Below are 18043 nucleotides of genomic sequence, written 5' to 3'. Positions count from 1 at the left end.
TGAGTAGTCATACGCGATTGGATAGAATAAGGAACGAAGATATAAGAGAGAGAGTTGGAGTAGCACCTATTGTGGAAAAGATAGTAGAATCGCATCTCAGGTGATTTGGACATGTGAGAATAAGATCGACAGTAGAGCACCCAATTAGAAAGGTGGATGAGATGGAAAATGGATAAGGAGTGAAAGGTAGAGGAAGACATAGAAAGATCATCTATGAGGTGATAAAACGAGATCTATATGTAACCGATCTCTTTAAAAATATGATATATAATAGAACTCAATAACGTCGTTTGACCCATATAACCGATCCCACTTAGTAAGACAAGAGTTTGTTGTTATTTGTTTATTGCTTTCACAATAAGAGTGATACTGAGATTTTCAAAAGCCTAAAGGAATCATTTAGCGATGCATTAACCAAAACCTATTCCACTGAATCAAAATAAAAAAAAAAAGGTATTAAGTGAATGGAAAAAAGTGGAACTTAAACACAATTAACTCAGTTGATAGTGAAAAACTTTAGTTAATCAAACCGATCATGTTATTTGGAGACGTACTACTATATATACTTGAGGAGATTAATGAGATTGTCTCAGACGGTGGATTAATATTTATAAAAAGTTACACTCAATTTTTTTTTTCTGGACATATTACATTCCATATATAGGATAATGTATTTATTGGTCAGAAGCTTTTGGCCTCAAAAAGAAGAATCATGCTGACATCTTCAACAATGTGTTGCAAAGATTATTGAAGTCTTCCAAAGTCAACAGCATCTCAACAATAAACTCATCATCACATTTTAGTTGCTTCCAGTTATTTCTTCATATGTTTCTTTTATTTTCCTCACCAATGCCTCCCTGTTTAATTAGTCCAACAAACATGTTTAAAACACATACAACTTTTATTCATTGCAAAGTTTTTTCCCCCCTTAAAAAAAATCATTATATCAAGAAAAATAATACAATTAATCCTAGTTCAGATTTTATATTCTTAAGATGACCTATATGTAAAATTGTCTTTATATGAAAATAATAAGTAAAAATTATTAAATAATTTGATATGTTTAATTAAATTATTATTTAATAAAAATAATTTCCTATAAATAGTCACATATTCTAAACTTTTAAAATATACAAAATATATTTTCTCAAAGAGTAGTGATAATGATGGGTCAGAACTCAGAAAAGAAGAAAGTAATAAGGACAAATTATTTTCAAAGTATTGAAATGCTAAATTTAGATGTATGAAAATTTAAACTTATTTTAAACATTAAAAATAAAATTAAAATAAATTAAATATTAAAAAAATTTAAAATTTTTTAACAAATATTAAAGACAAAAACATACTTTATTCAAAGGCTACCTATCAACTTCTCTTCCAAAATTACCCTTGTTTTGTAAATAAAACACATCAAGAATAATTTGGGAGGAAAAAGAAAAGGTTAACAAGTCTTTTTGCATTATTTAACAACTTCAAAGTGTTGAATTGCAAATTTTCAAAGTTTAGTATTCGCACATTTCACTTTAAGTTAATCCATGCAACAAAGTGTAATATATTAATCAAGAAAAGAAGAATCAAGCTTACCTATCTGGCTTGAATACTAGATTCTTGTAAACAAACAACTGCCAAGAAAGAAATAGAGGATATGAATAACAGGTTTTCCAAATTAGTGAATCCAAAGTTATTATTCCATTTAACAATTCTTATTAATTTCCAATTGTTTAATTCCCTCTTATATATATATATATATATATATATATATATATATATATATACTCTGTTTCTGTCTTTTGTGATTTTCACTCTAAAAAGTATCTTAGGATGTTTTCTTTTTTTTTTTTCCCTCTTGGTTTGGTTGTTGAGTTATGCCTCATCCTGATTAATTGAACTAAATTACATACTTGATTTGTTAGTAACTTTAATTTGCACCCAAGAAAGTGTTAAAAAGATGGAATGACACAAACCAAGGGTAAAAATATATTATAAAGTAACTAGAGTCTATATTTTTATTTGATTTGTTAACTGAAATAACAGAAAGAAATATTTATATGATCTTATAATATATTTAATACATATTTTAAGAATATTTATAATTACTTATTTTTCGATGTTATAATACACATTAAACAAGTATTTCTTGTGTAACTAATCTCATCAACCAAGTAAACTTTTTACTATGTACTAAAAAAGAAATTTAAAAAATAAAAATAAAAAGAGTGTATTTGACTTACCCCAGTGTAACCAATGCCTACAACCTCTAAAATCCCAGGGATCAAAGGAAGCTTATCAATTGCCTGACACAAATAATAATCATTACTTAGAAAAAAAAATTGTCAATTAAATAATAACAAATAAATATTATGATTATTTGTGAATAATGAAATGAAAATAAACAAATAAATTCAAATTGAATTATTTAAATAACTTACTGAGACCAAACCAGTGGAGCCAACCAATGCAATCAAAGCAGCTACCCCTAGTGAACTCACTGCATACTTGTCTTCAACTTTATCCCACTATATATATTTATGCAACAAAAATCATTATTAAATAATAAATGATAAATAAATAAATAATCACCTTTACCATCTTAGATAAATTACTTAAAAGAATTAAATATTTGTTAATAGTGTCACACTCAAGAGATTAATCTCAAAACAAAATCTATAAACAATAAAATTACCCTAAAGTTAGTTTATGTATTTATTTGAAAAAACAAAAAATAGGAACCAAATATTCTTACAGCTTCTTGAACAGTCTTAACAATTTCTGGAGTTTCAGTAGTGGCAATTTCTGATGGTGCCTCTCCTGTGGCCATTGCCATAACATTCCTAGCAATCTTGCGGCCTAAAAATTCATCATCAATTTGACAACATTACCATAAATTCTCCTATGCAAATAAAAAGAAAAATCGAAATTATTCGAATTAATAGATTAAATGAAAAAATATAACATGTTAAACACCCCATCTTTTAGCATTTCACAGTAACTGGACAGCTCAAAAACTAATTCGTCGCAAAAACTCCATTTAAAAGTTTTTCATTGGCTAATGAATTGTTTGTATGCAAAAATTGGGATCCAAACTCCTGACACTTATTTTAACAGACTAATAAACTAACTACTAAACCATATCTTATATAGACATTATTTATTTAATCCAAATTTAACCGATGTGGAACTTTACAAACCATACTCGAAACTTAATCAACATATACATGTTACAATTCTATATATTTGTAACATTTTTAATTAGTGATTAACTTACAATAAGCATTGGGCTTCCATTGGCGAATTTGAGCTTGCAAAGTTGGAGGAGGGAGAGTTGGAAGGCTCACACATTGTGGTGAAGTTGCTGAATTCCTTAGAGCTTTGCCATCAAAAATGGTGGAAGAAGATGATATTGTAAGAGTTGAGGAAGAGGTTGATGCCATTGTTGTTGCAATTTCCCAGTGAAACCTTTTTTTTTTATTTGTTCTTAGACTATAATAATTTTACCGTGATATGAACAAAAACAATTATGAGTCCACTACTACAACTACTACTATTAGGGAATAATGACTTAATAATAAGATATTGGTATATTTTTCTATGTTTCTAAATTTTTCTTGGTTGGTCTAAAATTTAGTGTTTGATAATTTGTGAAATGAATGTGGAGATGCTTTTCCCACAATATGAAGCTGAAGCTGAACCATTCATTTGCTTTCATGAAGATAATAGTGTGCTGACGTGGCAGCAAGATAGGGCTTTAATGGTATTTCTAATGGATAGGAGTTTCATGGTTGGGCCTTTTTGAAACCCTAAAAATACTGAAAGGATCAAACATGTTCTAATTGCAAACCTTAATTTTTTGTAATTAGGGTTCAGTTTTTATTATTATTATTATTATTATTATTGTTATTATTATTATTATTATTATTATTATCCTGGGCCAGCAACCACCAAATGATAGGGCGGCAAGGATGTTTGGATGGGCATTGATGGAAATCTTATGGCCCAATAAGGAATTAGGTGATATCCGAAGTTCTTAACATATCTCATTCAATTAATTGGGTTATTTATACCTTTCATATTGGGTACGCCTTTTAAATTTTCATTTATATATGAAGTCCATCCAATCCATGGAACAAAAACTTTAGATTTTTTTAACAAGTCTACTGGTGCAATTGAGGCTTTAGTTCAAGTGACAAATCATATGTCTCTTAATATATAAAAGAGTAACCTTAAAAATTTCGACCTAAGACTAATAATTAGTTGTTGAAGAAAGAAAAAAAAGTATCAATTAAATTCTCCACAATAATAAACAGTGGACATATATGTCTTTCTGTTAATGGATAGGGCGAATAAAACGGAGTTATTCATGTATTTGGTGCGTGTTCTATTGCTGCCACATGAGTATAAAAATGATGTAGTTTTGGACAATGAAACATTCTTTATCTTTTAAGTTTTCATATAACATTTATGAACTATTATCTATTTATCACGAATCATACTATAATAGGTGAAGTTTTGTTCTAAAATTATTATCTACATAACAATCTTTCATAAATAAATACGCCACAGTAGTTAATGATACATATAAGCACTATCATTAAGTTTTACGTGATGAACTGATAGAAGGACATAACGTGTCCCTCGTTTGCTATCGCGGATGACCGAATTGATATATTTTTAGGAACTAATTAGTCCGAAATCAAAATTTTTAGAGACCTAATTTTCACTTTACACTATATAAAAAAAAAAGAAGCTTTTTTAGATGCTTCCTTCCTTACAGAAAATTGTATTCCACAAAGCTCCACACAAAATATATAAAAATTTTATTAAATTTATTTGTAACTTAAGAAATTTTATTTTATCACAGATAAAAAAAAAGTTAAATTTCATATTATGGTTTTGTCGATTGTTTTGTATTTACTAAAATTTTAGTTAAATTTCATGTGGACTTTTTTTTGGGCCAAAATATCAACAAGCCATATAGGAAGTGAATAAGGTTAAAAAACAAATTTGACATAATATAACAACATATCTTATCATCTAAACAATTTTGCAACTAAGATGAATTCATAGTTGGATTGGAATTAAGTTGTTAGTTAATGTATACTAAAAAAATAAAAAAATATTGTTACATTAATTGATTGGAAACTAATAACAAACAAAATTTCTTAACAATTGGCACACATAGTTAAAAAGCCCACCAAAAATAGGCATAACTAACACTAAGAATTCACCAAAATTGGCATTAAGTTTTGCTATAAAAGCAGCAGACAAAATTTTCATATCACTATAAATTCACCTTCCACTGTTTTTTCAAACATCAAAGATTGAATCTCCAACATGGTACTTATCTTTTTGTCATGTTATGTGAATTTCAACTTCATATATCTTATTCAAGTTTCATATGGCTTAGTATTCTATTTGTCTTCCTTAACATGTTTGCCTAATTTATAAACATATGATTGATATTTCCATAGATTAACATATAAACATATGATTGATGATCATATAAACATGACGATTTGCAAGAAAATATGAAGTTTATACCTGAAATGTTATTACTAGCATTAACAATCATACTGTTGCAATTAAACATCATATTCGCACAACAATATGAGAATTCAAATCATATCAAGACGGCAACTTTTTATAGTGAACAATTTGTGTTGGAACCAGGAAAGGTTACGGTAACAGATTTATTCGATATTGAGTTTCCAAGAGGACACATCGGAATCAAGAATTTTCAAGCCGAGTTAGTTGATGAACATCGGAATTCTTTGCCATTATATGAAGCTTACCTGCACCATTATTTTGTTTTAAGATATTTTGAAAATGTCACCATGTCACGTCAAGCTAATCAAAGTCAGCCCATATACGGTAAGTATTTTAGAAGAAACGATGGAGTATGCCAGGGTAGTGTTAATTCATATTCCTGGGGGCTTGGAGTTGATGCACGAAAAACTAGCTTAGAACTACCAGATCCATTTAGAATAGAAGTAGGTACGCACCCTGAGAATGTCCCAAAGGAGTATAATGAAGAGAAATGGTTATTCAATATCATGGTTATTGACACACGTGGTACAGAAGACAAAAAAGGTTGCACTGAATGCAGATGTGACCATTATAATGTCAAAAGTGAAGACTTTATAAGCAAAACCGGTATTGATGGGAAACTAATGTCTAGTGATTATAAAGGAGGAATTTTTTGTTGTGAAAAGACTTCTCAATGCAAATTACAAAAAGGATATAATAACAGACAAGAGAGAAAAGCTTCCCTTAAATATACAGTAACATGGGTTGATTGGGATCAATACCAAGTACCTATTAAGTTTTACATACTTGATGTTACTGATCAAGTGACATATAATGGCTCCGAACCAATTCATAATTGTATGGTAAGTGACAAGTATATTTCATTTCAATTGAATGCTAAAATGCATGATTCATGTATTTCACATGGTGACATAATTTATCATAGGTAATTAGATTATGCAAAAAATATTTTTTATGAAATGAAGTGAGTATTAATCTCTTTTTTAGTTATATAGTAAATGATCGATAAAAACTTTTTAATTTGTTGCAGGTAGAGTATTCTATCACTCCGCAAAATACTGATATTGGACATTATCATATTAAAAGGACAAAGATCCCAATGAAAAAGGGTGGTAATCTAATCTACTCTACAGCTCACGTGCATCCAGGAATCGTTAATGCAACTTTATATGTGGAGGTAATTATCAATTTTTCATATATAGTCTTTACAACTACGTATAAATTATTTTGTTAGCTGACCATTCTATATTTGTTTATTAAGTAATATTATTTCTTAATTTTTCATCTTCTTAAGAAGTAAAATATTTTAAAATATCTTTGTCCTTATTTTTTTGCTTTTCTTCAGAATGGAAAGGTATTATGTGCGGTTAAACCAACATACGGCACAGGAGAAGAGCCAGGAAATGAAAAAGGCTATGTTGTTGGAATGTCTGGTTGTTATCCAAAACCAGGCTCTATCAAGATTCAGGATGGCGAAATATTAACTGTTGAGTTCATACATGAAAACAAATATAATACTGGACTTATGGGACATTTCTACGTGTATTTGGCAGAAGAATTACCATAGTTGTCAGAGCTGAATCGGTGATCAAACCGGTCAGGTTATTGGTCATTGAATTACTGGTTTAACCGGTGGATCACTGGTAGAACCGGTTAATTCGGTATAATTAAATAATTATATAAATTTTAATTATTTTTTCTGTATTATAAGTACTTTTATTTTGTTTTTATAAAAATAATTATCATTTTTAAATTTTAATACTTTATTAATTAGTTTATATTTATTGTATTATTATATTATTATAGGTGAAAACTCACATACAGTTGTTTTCATGTGAAGTTGATATTTAAAAACAGTTAGATCAAGTTTGACTAAATATCATCTAACGATTTTCAACTATCAACTTCATATAAAGACAACTGCATGTGAGTCTTTACCTGTTATTATATACTATAAGTATTTATTGAAAAAATAATATTAATAGATATCATATAATCATGAAAAGAAAAAATAAATTGTGATTAATAAATTTTTTTGTTTATCTTTTTAATTTATATATATTTAATAAAATTTATAGTTAAATAAAATATAATTGATTTAAAAATGAGTGACTTTAAAATTAAAATAAATTGAATATAAGTAAAATAAAAGATTGCTACATGTACTATAATTTGTATATATATTGGTAGCAAGCATTGCCAGCTTGGTGGTAAGAGTGTCCTTGCTGCAACTTTGGGTTAATCGGTTCAAAACCCAGGCTCGCGTACGCAAATCCCAGATCACGCGTACGCGTGAGCCACGGGTACGCGTGGGCATGAAAAAGTTATTACTCGCGTATGCAAGCTCCTTGCTCGCGTACGTGAGAACCCCAACCCAAAAGGATTGGTCACGTCGCGAGCAGCTAAACGCGTACGCAATTGCCAGGTCACCCGTACGCGTGAGCGTACGTTTTTTCAAAAATTTGCATAAGTTTGAAAAGCTGCAGAATTCCAACTTTTTAACCCCAACTTCCGATGCACATAACTTCTTCGTTTAAAATAATTTTTCTTCCGTTTTTCGAACGGCGTAAACTTCACGGACCCAATTTTTATATAAAACCAATTTGAAATGATTAGAGGGTCCGGAAGCCGAGTTATGTCTCACCAAAGTTTGGCCAAAAGCTAACTTTTTTTTACACAAACCTCAAAACCTCCACGCTCCAACTCAACTCATCATGCTTGTAATCATCAATACAACATATCTTCATCAATATCACAACAATCTTCACAATCATACCATTTCTCAACTTATCAACATCATACCTCAACCTTTCAATACATCAATAGGATATCATTTCACCTATTCAACACATACATGCATACAGATAGCATCCTCAATTCATCATTCATAGTTCATCCAACAAGCACCAAATTCATATCACAGTTCTTACCGAGGTTACTAAGCATTTAAGTATACTCATACGTTCCAGCCAAATCTATGGTCATCTAGCCTAAGTTTTCGCAGAACATTATATATTAAATACGTGAAACCTAAATCATACTTTGGCCAATTTTCACAGATTGTCCAAGGCAAAATCACCAAAACCAACATAGCCCCTCAAGCCCAAATCACCAAAGCGCAAGCACTCAACTTCCACCAAGTTCTAAGGCTTACAATTCAGCGTTCTTTGCATGCATAGGAGGGATAAGTGAGCTGAAGCTCACTTAAATGAGTGGATTGGTTGGGCCCATAGGCCCGGTTTGACCGATTTGGTCCGTTCGGCCCAATTTTGGGCCGAATTCTTTGAAATTAGTGTCAAATTTCTTATTTTACTTAGCTCTATCTTATTTTACTATAAAATTTATATTTCTAATTTTTTTATTTAAAATTAATTTATTGATTAATTATTCGCTAATTTTTCGGGGTTTACAACTTGAATTAGAAAGGGGCTATTAGCCTATTAGTTTTCAGTGAGTGAGGAAATGATATCTTCAATTTTAATTTGATTTCTGTAATTACTTTTAGTTGGTCCAAAGCAATTTGGCACATGAGTAATACGATGAACTTTTTAGTGTAGGAGATGGTATTAAAGCTGTTATGCATTGCTAATTAATTGTTATAGTAGTATTTGTAAACTTCATTGTAATAATTTCTTCGCTTTATTCCTCCTTTTAAGTTTAGAGGATTTCTCTTCTTTGACGTATTATCTTATAATTTTATATAAATTCTTTTTTGCTGTTCTTTCTAAAGTGACTTTATTTTTTTCAATTGATTTTAATTTAATGTATTTAATTTACTCGCATTCTCTTCTTTCTTGGTTTTTTGTATTGGTGTTTATGAATGCAATTCATTTTCTGTTAAAGTCTTGTTTAATACTAAACATTCTTAGGCAACACCTTTTAAGATGAAGTTTAGGAACATATGCATTAATTCATGTAATAATGGACTATACTTTAGCTACATCTGAATATGGTTAAAGTATTATAAATCAACCATTTTTTTTGTTTCTATTATTATTTTTCATTTTGGGGGGCCATTTCTCATTGTCATGCCTTACCTTTTTCAACCAAACACAATTAATGGGAATGAAGAAAAAAAAGTGTATAGGACTGACTAATTTAGCTAAAAATCTACTCATAGTAGCAGACCAGAACCAATAGGATTAAATCCTTTGCATTGTGGGGTTAAAATTCATAGCCAAACTAGAATTATCGACATGAATTCCATATTAGCGAGTAAGAATTACTCTAACTGCTTGTGGATGACTTTAAAGGCTTTTCTCTACCTTCAAAACACACTCAATCATACATATAAGAACTTGTGTGTGAGTATGCGTAAGAATAGATATCATGGTATATTAGGATTGTGTATTAATTTGGTTATTGCTGTGAGTAAATAATTGTAAGTTACATACGTAGGATATATAAATTTGGTAATTAGGATTCAATCCAAATAATATTATTACAGGACAAATTAGCAATTTTTTTCCCAAAACGACGTGGACAGAATGAGAATATGCTTTTGTAAAACACATTGAAGAAAAGAAGACTAATAAAGTTTGAACCTATACATGATTGTTATTCTTTGTTTTAAGTAATATGGTTTTCTCTTATTTGTCTTATGTTCTTACAAGTATGAAGAGAAGAAGTCTAATAAAAAAGTATCAAAGTCCTAAAAAATCCCTCAAAGATGCTGAAAATGCTAGATTAGTGTCATCCCCTAATGTAAGAGAAAATGCTCATATCTCAATTTTCAATTTTATCCAATTCTTAAAGTGTCATCCCCTAATATCATTTTCTCTTATTTTTTTATATTATTGTAGGTATTAAAAGTAGAAGGCTTGTACAATTCGAAGAGGAAGAAGATGAACATGTTGAACCAAATATTGTATATGCTAGAAAAAATGTTCATCCCTTAAATGATGAAAATGGTAACTATCTTCTCTTTTAGCATACTCGATCTATTGTAGTTATTGCCTCTTTCATTAAGTTTCTAATTCTTTTACTTTGAAGTAATATTGGCTCGAGAAAAAAAATATCTTCCAAGTCATTCTAGGTCAACATCCTTTAAAGGCACGAGTCAACAAGAGCATATAGCTCAAAGTTCATCTATTCAAAATGAAGTTCATAGTCATAGCCTATCAGATGTTGATTTTCTTAATGATGAAGAGGTAAATGTGGTTGCTATTTCTAGAAAAAGGTGGAACACCACATGGTCTGTTATTGTTGTAGATATATTATTTTTTCTTAATTTGTACATACTTAGAATATTACAATGCCAACTAAAGTAATTCACTTCTCTTTTATTTTCTCTTTAAATGAGCAAGAAGTTAAAAAGAATATGCATCTTAGGGTAAAGGATGTATTTTTCTTTTATCATAGTAAGAAATAAGTTCTTACAGAATGGAATGGAAGTAGTCAGCCAATTGGAGAATTTGATGGTCTCTTGGTGTTTTAGGGCTCATTCCAAGTAATTTTAATAATTTTCCCATAATATACAAAACTTGGCATTAAGTTGGGATTTTTTTAATATACATCTTATGGATTATGACTATGTAAAACTTGTAGAATTCAACTTTTGAAATACATTGTTGCCATTTTGTAAAATTTGTGGGATTGGGTTTGGATTTGTTTGAAATACAATGCCATTTTTGGAGAATTCAACTTTTGATAATGTAGATAAATTATTATTTTGTTGATAGATATATAAATTATTATTTATAATAGAAATATTTTTTGTAATAATTAATAAAAGAAAGCTTTGATGTTGGGGAGATTATGACAGTTTAAAACAGTCACTAAATACAGGAAAAAAGTTGTCACAAGAATTAGTAATTTAGTGATGGTTTCAAATGAAAACCTGTCATTAAAAAGTTGTCCTAGAAATTTATAACTTAGTGACGGTTTTAAATCGTCGCTAAAAATTTCATGACGGCTTACAATAGCCACGCAATATATGAAAAAAAACTGTCATAGGATTTAGTATTTAATAATAGTTTCAAAACGTCGCGAAATACAACATAAAAAACACTTTAACAAATGTTACAACTTATTGACGATTTTATACTTCAAAAATCGTCACAAAATTAGCAACACTTTTTACCAACGGTGGTCCAAAACTATCACTGTCAACCGCCGATGCTAAAATCTATGATGCTTTTTTTAACCATAGTGAAAATATTTATTGACGGCAAGCATTAAAAAAGTTGCAAAAATTCTATTTTGATATATAATTATTCTTTGATTGAATTGCTTGTTTGACAATAGTGATGTTTTTTTCTCGTTTATGAACTGGTAGGAACAATCATAATTCCATATAAATAAATAAAAATTTAAGTACAATAATAATTTCTAACTCTTTACTAGGAAAAATCTTAACATATGTCAAAAATATTTGGGAACCAAAATAAAAAACCAAAAACAACTAGAACCTACTTTAATTATCATTCATTAATTATTGCAATAATTTATAAAAACAAAATAAAATAAGTTTTGACTTTTTTTTGTGTTCCTAACATTACATCGAACATATACATTGTCCGAAGAAAGAAAACAAAAAATACATTTTTAAAGGTCCCCACTCTACATACAATTGTTTTTTTCCCATGTGATTTAACCTCTTCCCAAATCAACTCATCTTCATGTGCTACATGTAGTGCACTATCTCTTATCATAGTGGTATATATGCAAAATTTTAAAATATAAAAGTAAATATAACAAAAAAAGAAAAAAAATAATATATTAAAATAAATTGTATCTCTTTTCTCTTTCTAAATAATACTCCCTTTTATCTATTTAGAAAATATATATTCTCTTTTTCTCAAGGATTAAAATAACATCCACTTCAATTTATTTTTCTAAAAATACCTATTAATAACCATTATAATTATATATGTAAGTTGTAATAGTTATCTGGTTTATTTAAATAACAATAATATTATATAATTTAAAATATATATATATATATTTGTTATTAGTGTAATAAATTTTATTTGTTTTAATATTTTATCACATAACATAAAATATTTTAAGTCATTATAAAAATATTAATTTAAAGCTTTTATATATTCATGATTATTAATAAAATATTAAAAATAAATAAATTTATTACGTTAGTCATGAAATATATATAAAAAATTGAATTAAATTTTTTTGTAATGAGTTAAATATTTAATAGCATGTAATAAAATATTAAAAGCAAATAAAAATTTATTACAATAATAATAATAATAATAATAATATATTTTATATTATTATCTAAATTAATCAAATAGTTTTCACTTATAATAAAAGTTAAAATAGGAAATAATTAAGTAAGTAAAATTAGGCAATAGTTAAGTTAAAATATGTATATTTTAGTGCGAAAAATTTACACATCAAAATCCTAGACAATCAAGTCTTTTTTTAACTAAGTTCAACTAAGTCAAATTCATATACGAGCGTTTATGTTTTCGTTCTCGTTGTTCTTCGTCCTCATCCTCCTCCTCCTCCCCCTTCATTATCATTATCACAATCATGATCATCATCATCACCATCTCCTCCTTTACCACCACCTCCTCCGATCCTCCTCTTTCTTTATTATCATCACTATTGTCGTCATCATCTTCTGCTTCTTAGTTCAATATCACACAATTAGTTTAATAATAACAAAAGTGATATAGAAATTTTAGGTTAATGACACAAAAAATCTATTAAAAAAAAGTTTAGACTTTTTAATCAGTAAAAGTAAAACGTGCTTTTTTTAGATGCCCCATTAGAGAAAATCGTACTTCATAAAGCTCCAAAAAAAATAAATAAAAATTTTATTAAAGTTATTTGTAACTTAAGAAAATTTATTTTATCATAAATAAAAAATTTTGAATTTCACATTATGGTTTTGCTGAACTATTGCCGTATAAAAGCAATACTCTAAATACTGAGCTAAGTAGGTCATTTTTAAAAAAAAAAATAGAAAGAAAATAAAAAGAGGGTATCCATCTATCAGATTAATAGATTATAAAAGGAATATTAAATATATGCAATACCAAGATAATATCGTATTTAATTTACTAAATAATTTTTATACTTTATTAAGTCTTTTAATTTTCAAATTTTGTGTTAGTTTGAACTATAACATAAATTCATGTGGATTTATTTTTGGCCAAAATATCAAAAGAGTCGCATAAGAAGAGGATAAGGTTTAAAAACAAATTTGACAAAATCTAAAAAAATATCTTATTATCTAAATAATTTTGCAACTAAGATGAATTCATAGTTGAGTTGGAATTAAGTTGTTTCTTAATGTATACCAAAAAAAATAAAAAATATTGTTACATTAATTGGGAACTAATAACAAACAAGGTTTTTTAACAAATGGCACACATAGTTAGAAAGCTCACCAAAAATAGGGATCTAGCATTGAGAATTCAACAAAATTGGCATTAGATTCTACTATAAAAGCAGTAGACATACAAAAATTTCATATCAATACAAATTCAACTTCTACTATTTTTTCAAATATCAAAAATTGAATCTCCAACAAGGTACTTGTCTTTTTGACATGTTATGTGAATTTCAATTTCATATATCTTATTCAAGTTTCACATGGTTTAATATTTTATTTGTCTTCCTTAACATGTTTTTCTAATTTATAAACATATGATTGATATTTCCATAGTTTAACATATAAACATATGATTGATGATCATATAAATATGACGATTTACAGGAAAACATGAAGTTTATACCTGAAGTGTTATTACTATCATTAACAATTATACTGTTGCAATCAAGCATCATATTCGCACGACAATATGAGAATTCAAATCATATCAAGACGGCTACTTTTTATAGTGAGCAATTTGTATTGGAACCAGGAAATGTTACGATAACAGATTTATTCGATATTGAGTTTCCAAGAGGACACATCGGAATCAAGAATTTTCAAGCCGAGTTAGTTGATGAACGTCGGAATTCTTTGCCATTATATGAAGCTTACCTACACCATTATTTTGTTTTAAGATATTTTGAAAATGTCACCATGTCACGTCAAGCTAATCAAAGTCAGCCCATATACGGTAAGTATTTTAGAAGAAACGATGGAGTATGCCAGGGTAGTGTTAATTCATATTCCTGGGGGCTTGGAGTTGATGCACGAAAAACTAGCTTAGAACTACCAGATCCATTTAGAATAGAAGTAGGTACGCACCCTGAGAATGTCCCAAAGGAGTATAATGAAGAGAAATGGTTATTCAATATCATGGTTATTGACACACGTGGTACAGAAGACAAAAAAGGTTGCACCGAATGCAGATGTGACCATTATAATGTCAAAAGTGAAGACTTTGTAAGCAAAACCGGTATTGATGGGAAACCAATGTCTGGTGATTATAAAGGAGGAATTTTTTGTTGTGAAAAGACTTCTCAATGCAAATTACAAAAAGGATATAATAACAGACAAGAGAGAAAAGTTTTCCTTAAATATACAGTAACATGGGTTGATTGGGATCAATACCAAGTACCTATTAAGTTTTACATACTTGATGTTACTGATCAAGTGACATATAATGGCTCCGAACCAATTCATAATTGTATGGTAAGTGACAAGTATATTTCATTTCAATTGAATGCTAAAATGCATGATTCATGTATTTCACATGGTGACATAATTTATCATAGGTAATTAGATTAGCCAAAAAATATTTTTTATGAAATGAAGTGAGTATTAATCTCTTTTTTAGTTATATAGTAAATGATCGATAAAAACTTTTTAATTTGTTGCAGGTAGAGTATTCTATCACTCCGCAAAATACTGATATTGGACATTATCATAATAAAAGGACAAAGATCCCAATGAAAAAGGGTGGTAATCTAATCTACTCTACAGCTCACGTACATCCAGGAATCGTTAATGCGACTTTATATGGGGAGGTAATTATCAATTTTTCATATATAGTCTTTACAACTACGTATAAATTATTTTGTTAGCTGACCATTCCATATTTGTTTATTAAGTAATATTATTTCTTAATTTTTCATCTTCTTAAGAAGTAAAATATTTTAAAATATCTTTGTCCTTATTTTTTTTTTCTTTAGAATGAAAAGGTATTATGTGCGGTTCAACCAACATACGGCACAGGAGAAGAGCCAGGAAATGAAAAAGGCTATGTTGTTGGAATGTCTGGTTGTTATCCAAAACCAGGCTCTATCAAGATTCAGGATGGCGAAATATTAACTGTTGAGTTCATACATGAAAACAAATATAATACTGGACTTATGGGACATTTCTACATGTATTTGGCAGAAGAATTATCATAGTTGTCAGAACCGAACCGGTGATCGAACCGATCAGGTTACTGTGTTATTGGTTTAACCGGTGAGTCACTGGTTGAACCGGTTAACCCGGTATAATTAAATAATTGTATAAATTTTAATTATTTTTTCTTTATTATAAGTACTTTTATTTTGTTTTTATAAAAATAATTATCATTTTTAAATTTTAATACTTTATTAATTAGTTTATATTTATTTTATTATTATATTATTATAGGTGAAAACTCACATACAGTTATTTTCATGTGAAGTTGATATTTAAAAATAATTAGATGATTTGACAAGTTTGACTAAATATCATCTAACGATTTTCAACTATCAACTTCATATGAAGACAACTGCATGTGAGTCTTTACCTATTATTATATACTATAAGTATTTATTGAAAAAATAATATTAATAGATATCATATAATCATGAAAAGAAAAAATAAATTGTGATTAATAATTTTTTTGTTTATCTTTTAAATTTATAGTTAAATAAAATATAATTGTTTTAAAAATGAGTGACTTTAAAATTAAAATAAATTGAATATAAGTAAAATAAAAGATTTTTATATGTATTATAATTTGTATATATATTGGTAACAAGCATTGCCAGCTTGGTGGTAAGAGTGTCCTTGCTGCAACTTTGGGTGGAGTTGTAGAACCGTGGTGCGTCGTAGATTTGCCTTCAACTGGATTGAGCGGTTCGGTTTGGTCCAATTTGACCGGTTTTGACCGGTTCATTTTGGGTTTGACCGATTCGTCACGGTTTTTTACTTTAAACAGTCCTAATCTTGAATCGGATCGGTATTGGATCTGGTTTACCAGTTTTTCAATTGAACCGGCTGATTCTGTCCGATTTTAATCCATTATCTCTGTCACCATATTAATGAATAGAGAACTTAAAATAAGGTTCACAAATCAAGTGTAACTATATGGTCAATTTAGTGTTGTGACAACAAACAACTCTATTGACTTTTTTTATCCTTTTGATTTCGTTGATTTTTGTAAGATAACATTTTTAGATAAATTTATAATTATTGTATACTATATATAATAAATTGGATAAATTATCCTTTTAAATTATTTGACTATCAATATTACTAAATTGTCCTATTTTAAATTTTGTTTTAAAAATATCTTTATATAAATCGATATAACTTAAAATGATTTACTATGAAATCATAATAAATCATTTCAAAATAAATTGCTTTACTCTAATAGTATGTTACCTAGTAAATCGGTATTACAGATCATAAAATATTAAAAGGCATGAACCATTATTTTTATATATTCAAGGATATCTAGGGTCTTACACCCATTACTTCTCATTTATTTATTTATTTCACTGTTGAATAAGCAATCAAAAGAGCAACTATATGGTAGACAACTATATTGGTTTTCATAATACGAAAGTTTTAGGCGAATTTATGATGTAAATATTATAAAAATTTCATAAGAAATAATGAAATATTTAAAGACAAGAACCCTCATATTTAATTTTGGTAATACTAAAAAAAGTCAGAACTTACCTTATTTAGCATTCATTAATTGTTATAAATAACAATTAATGAATGCTAAATAAGGTAAGTTCTGGCTCTTTTTGGTTAATTCTTTTTTGTTACCAAACATGTAACGACCCAATTCCCAGTAAGTCATGATCATACTAGAAATCAAGTGTCACCAACTTATTCACCTAAAAATTTTACTATTTATTATTAAGCCTGTAATCGGGTTAGCATACTATCGAGTTTTTGGAAAGACTTTTACTTTATAAAAAGATTTGCGAGGACAACTAATTAAACGTACCAAGTCATAATAGGGAATCAAATAAAACATACACAAGGCCAACATCATATATCAACATATCATATAGCATAGATCATACATACATATAAAGGTACTACCATATATCGCATGAGTTAGCGTACAATTCTTCATATCTTGCTATTATATACATAGTTAACGCTCCGGGCCCTGGTCCATATAGGAAGCCCCTAAGCTGGCACCCGAAACTAGCCTAACCAATATTTACAGCTCCTAATCTCTCGGTGGATCTATCCAAAAGTGAGAGACTAATTCAAAATATCTAGGCTATACTGTAGGCGCCACCCAAAATACGTTACCAACTATTACTGTCTCTGATCGATCCATGCAGCCAAAAGACGAGTTCTCTATCACCTTCGCATCCTTTGCTGGGTCCTCGTATATATATATATATATAT

General features: G+C 28.5%; 2 protein-coding genes across 2 annotated transcripts; one reads left to right on the top strand and one right to left on the bottom strand.

Moving 5' to 3' along the window:
* Nucleotides 1-566: 566 nt before the first annotated feature.
* LOC112726602 (protein CURVATURE THYLAKOID 1B, chloroplastic) lies at nucleotides 567-4026 on the bottom strand. Its single transcript, XM_025776051.2, has 6 exons — nucleotides 3266-4026; nucleotides 2744-2847; nucleotides 2430-2516; nucleotides 2232-2294; nucleotides 1585-1622; nucleotides 567-857 (listed from the first exon to the last, which is right to left on the bottom strand). The coding sequence occupies exons 1-6, from the start codon at nucleotides 3429-3431 to the stop codon at nucleotides 800-802; spliced, it is 516 nt and encodes a 171-aa protein (XP_025631836.1). The 5' UTR covers nucleotides 3432-4026; the 3' UTR covers nucleotides 567-799.
* Nucleotides 4027-5525: 1499 nt separating this feature from the next.
* Nucleotides 5526-15736, top strand: LOC112729579 (uncharacterized). Its single transcript, XM_072210429.1, has 7 exons — nucleotides 5526-6174; nucleotides 6280-6386; nucleotides 6575-6721; nucleotides 6890-6977; nucleotides 14379-15097; nucleotides 15286-15432; nucleotides 15641-15736. Exons 1-7 carry the CDS (start codon nucleotides 5526-5528, stop codon nucleotides 15734-15736), a joined length of 1953 nt encoding a protein of 650 aa, XP_072066530.1.
* The last annotated feature ends 2307 nt before the right edge of the window (nucleotides 15737-18043 follow it).

The sequence above is a fragment of the Arachis hypogaea genome, chromosome 12, assembly GCF_003086295.3.
Source record: "Arachis hypogaea cultivar Tifrunner chromosome 12, arahy.Tifrunner.gnm2.J5K5, whole genome shotgun sequence".
NCBI classification, from domain to species: domain Eukaryota; kingdom Viridiplantae; phylum Streptophyta; class Magnoliopsida; order Fabales; family Fabaceae; genus Arachis; species Arachis hypogaea.
The sequence above is the reverse complement of the archived record's forward strand: the minus strand, read 5'-3'. Positions and strand labels throughout refer to the sequence as shown.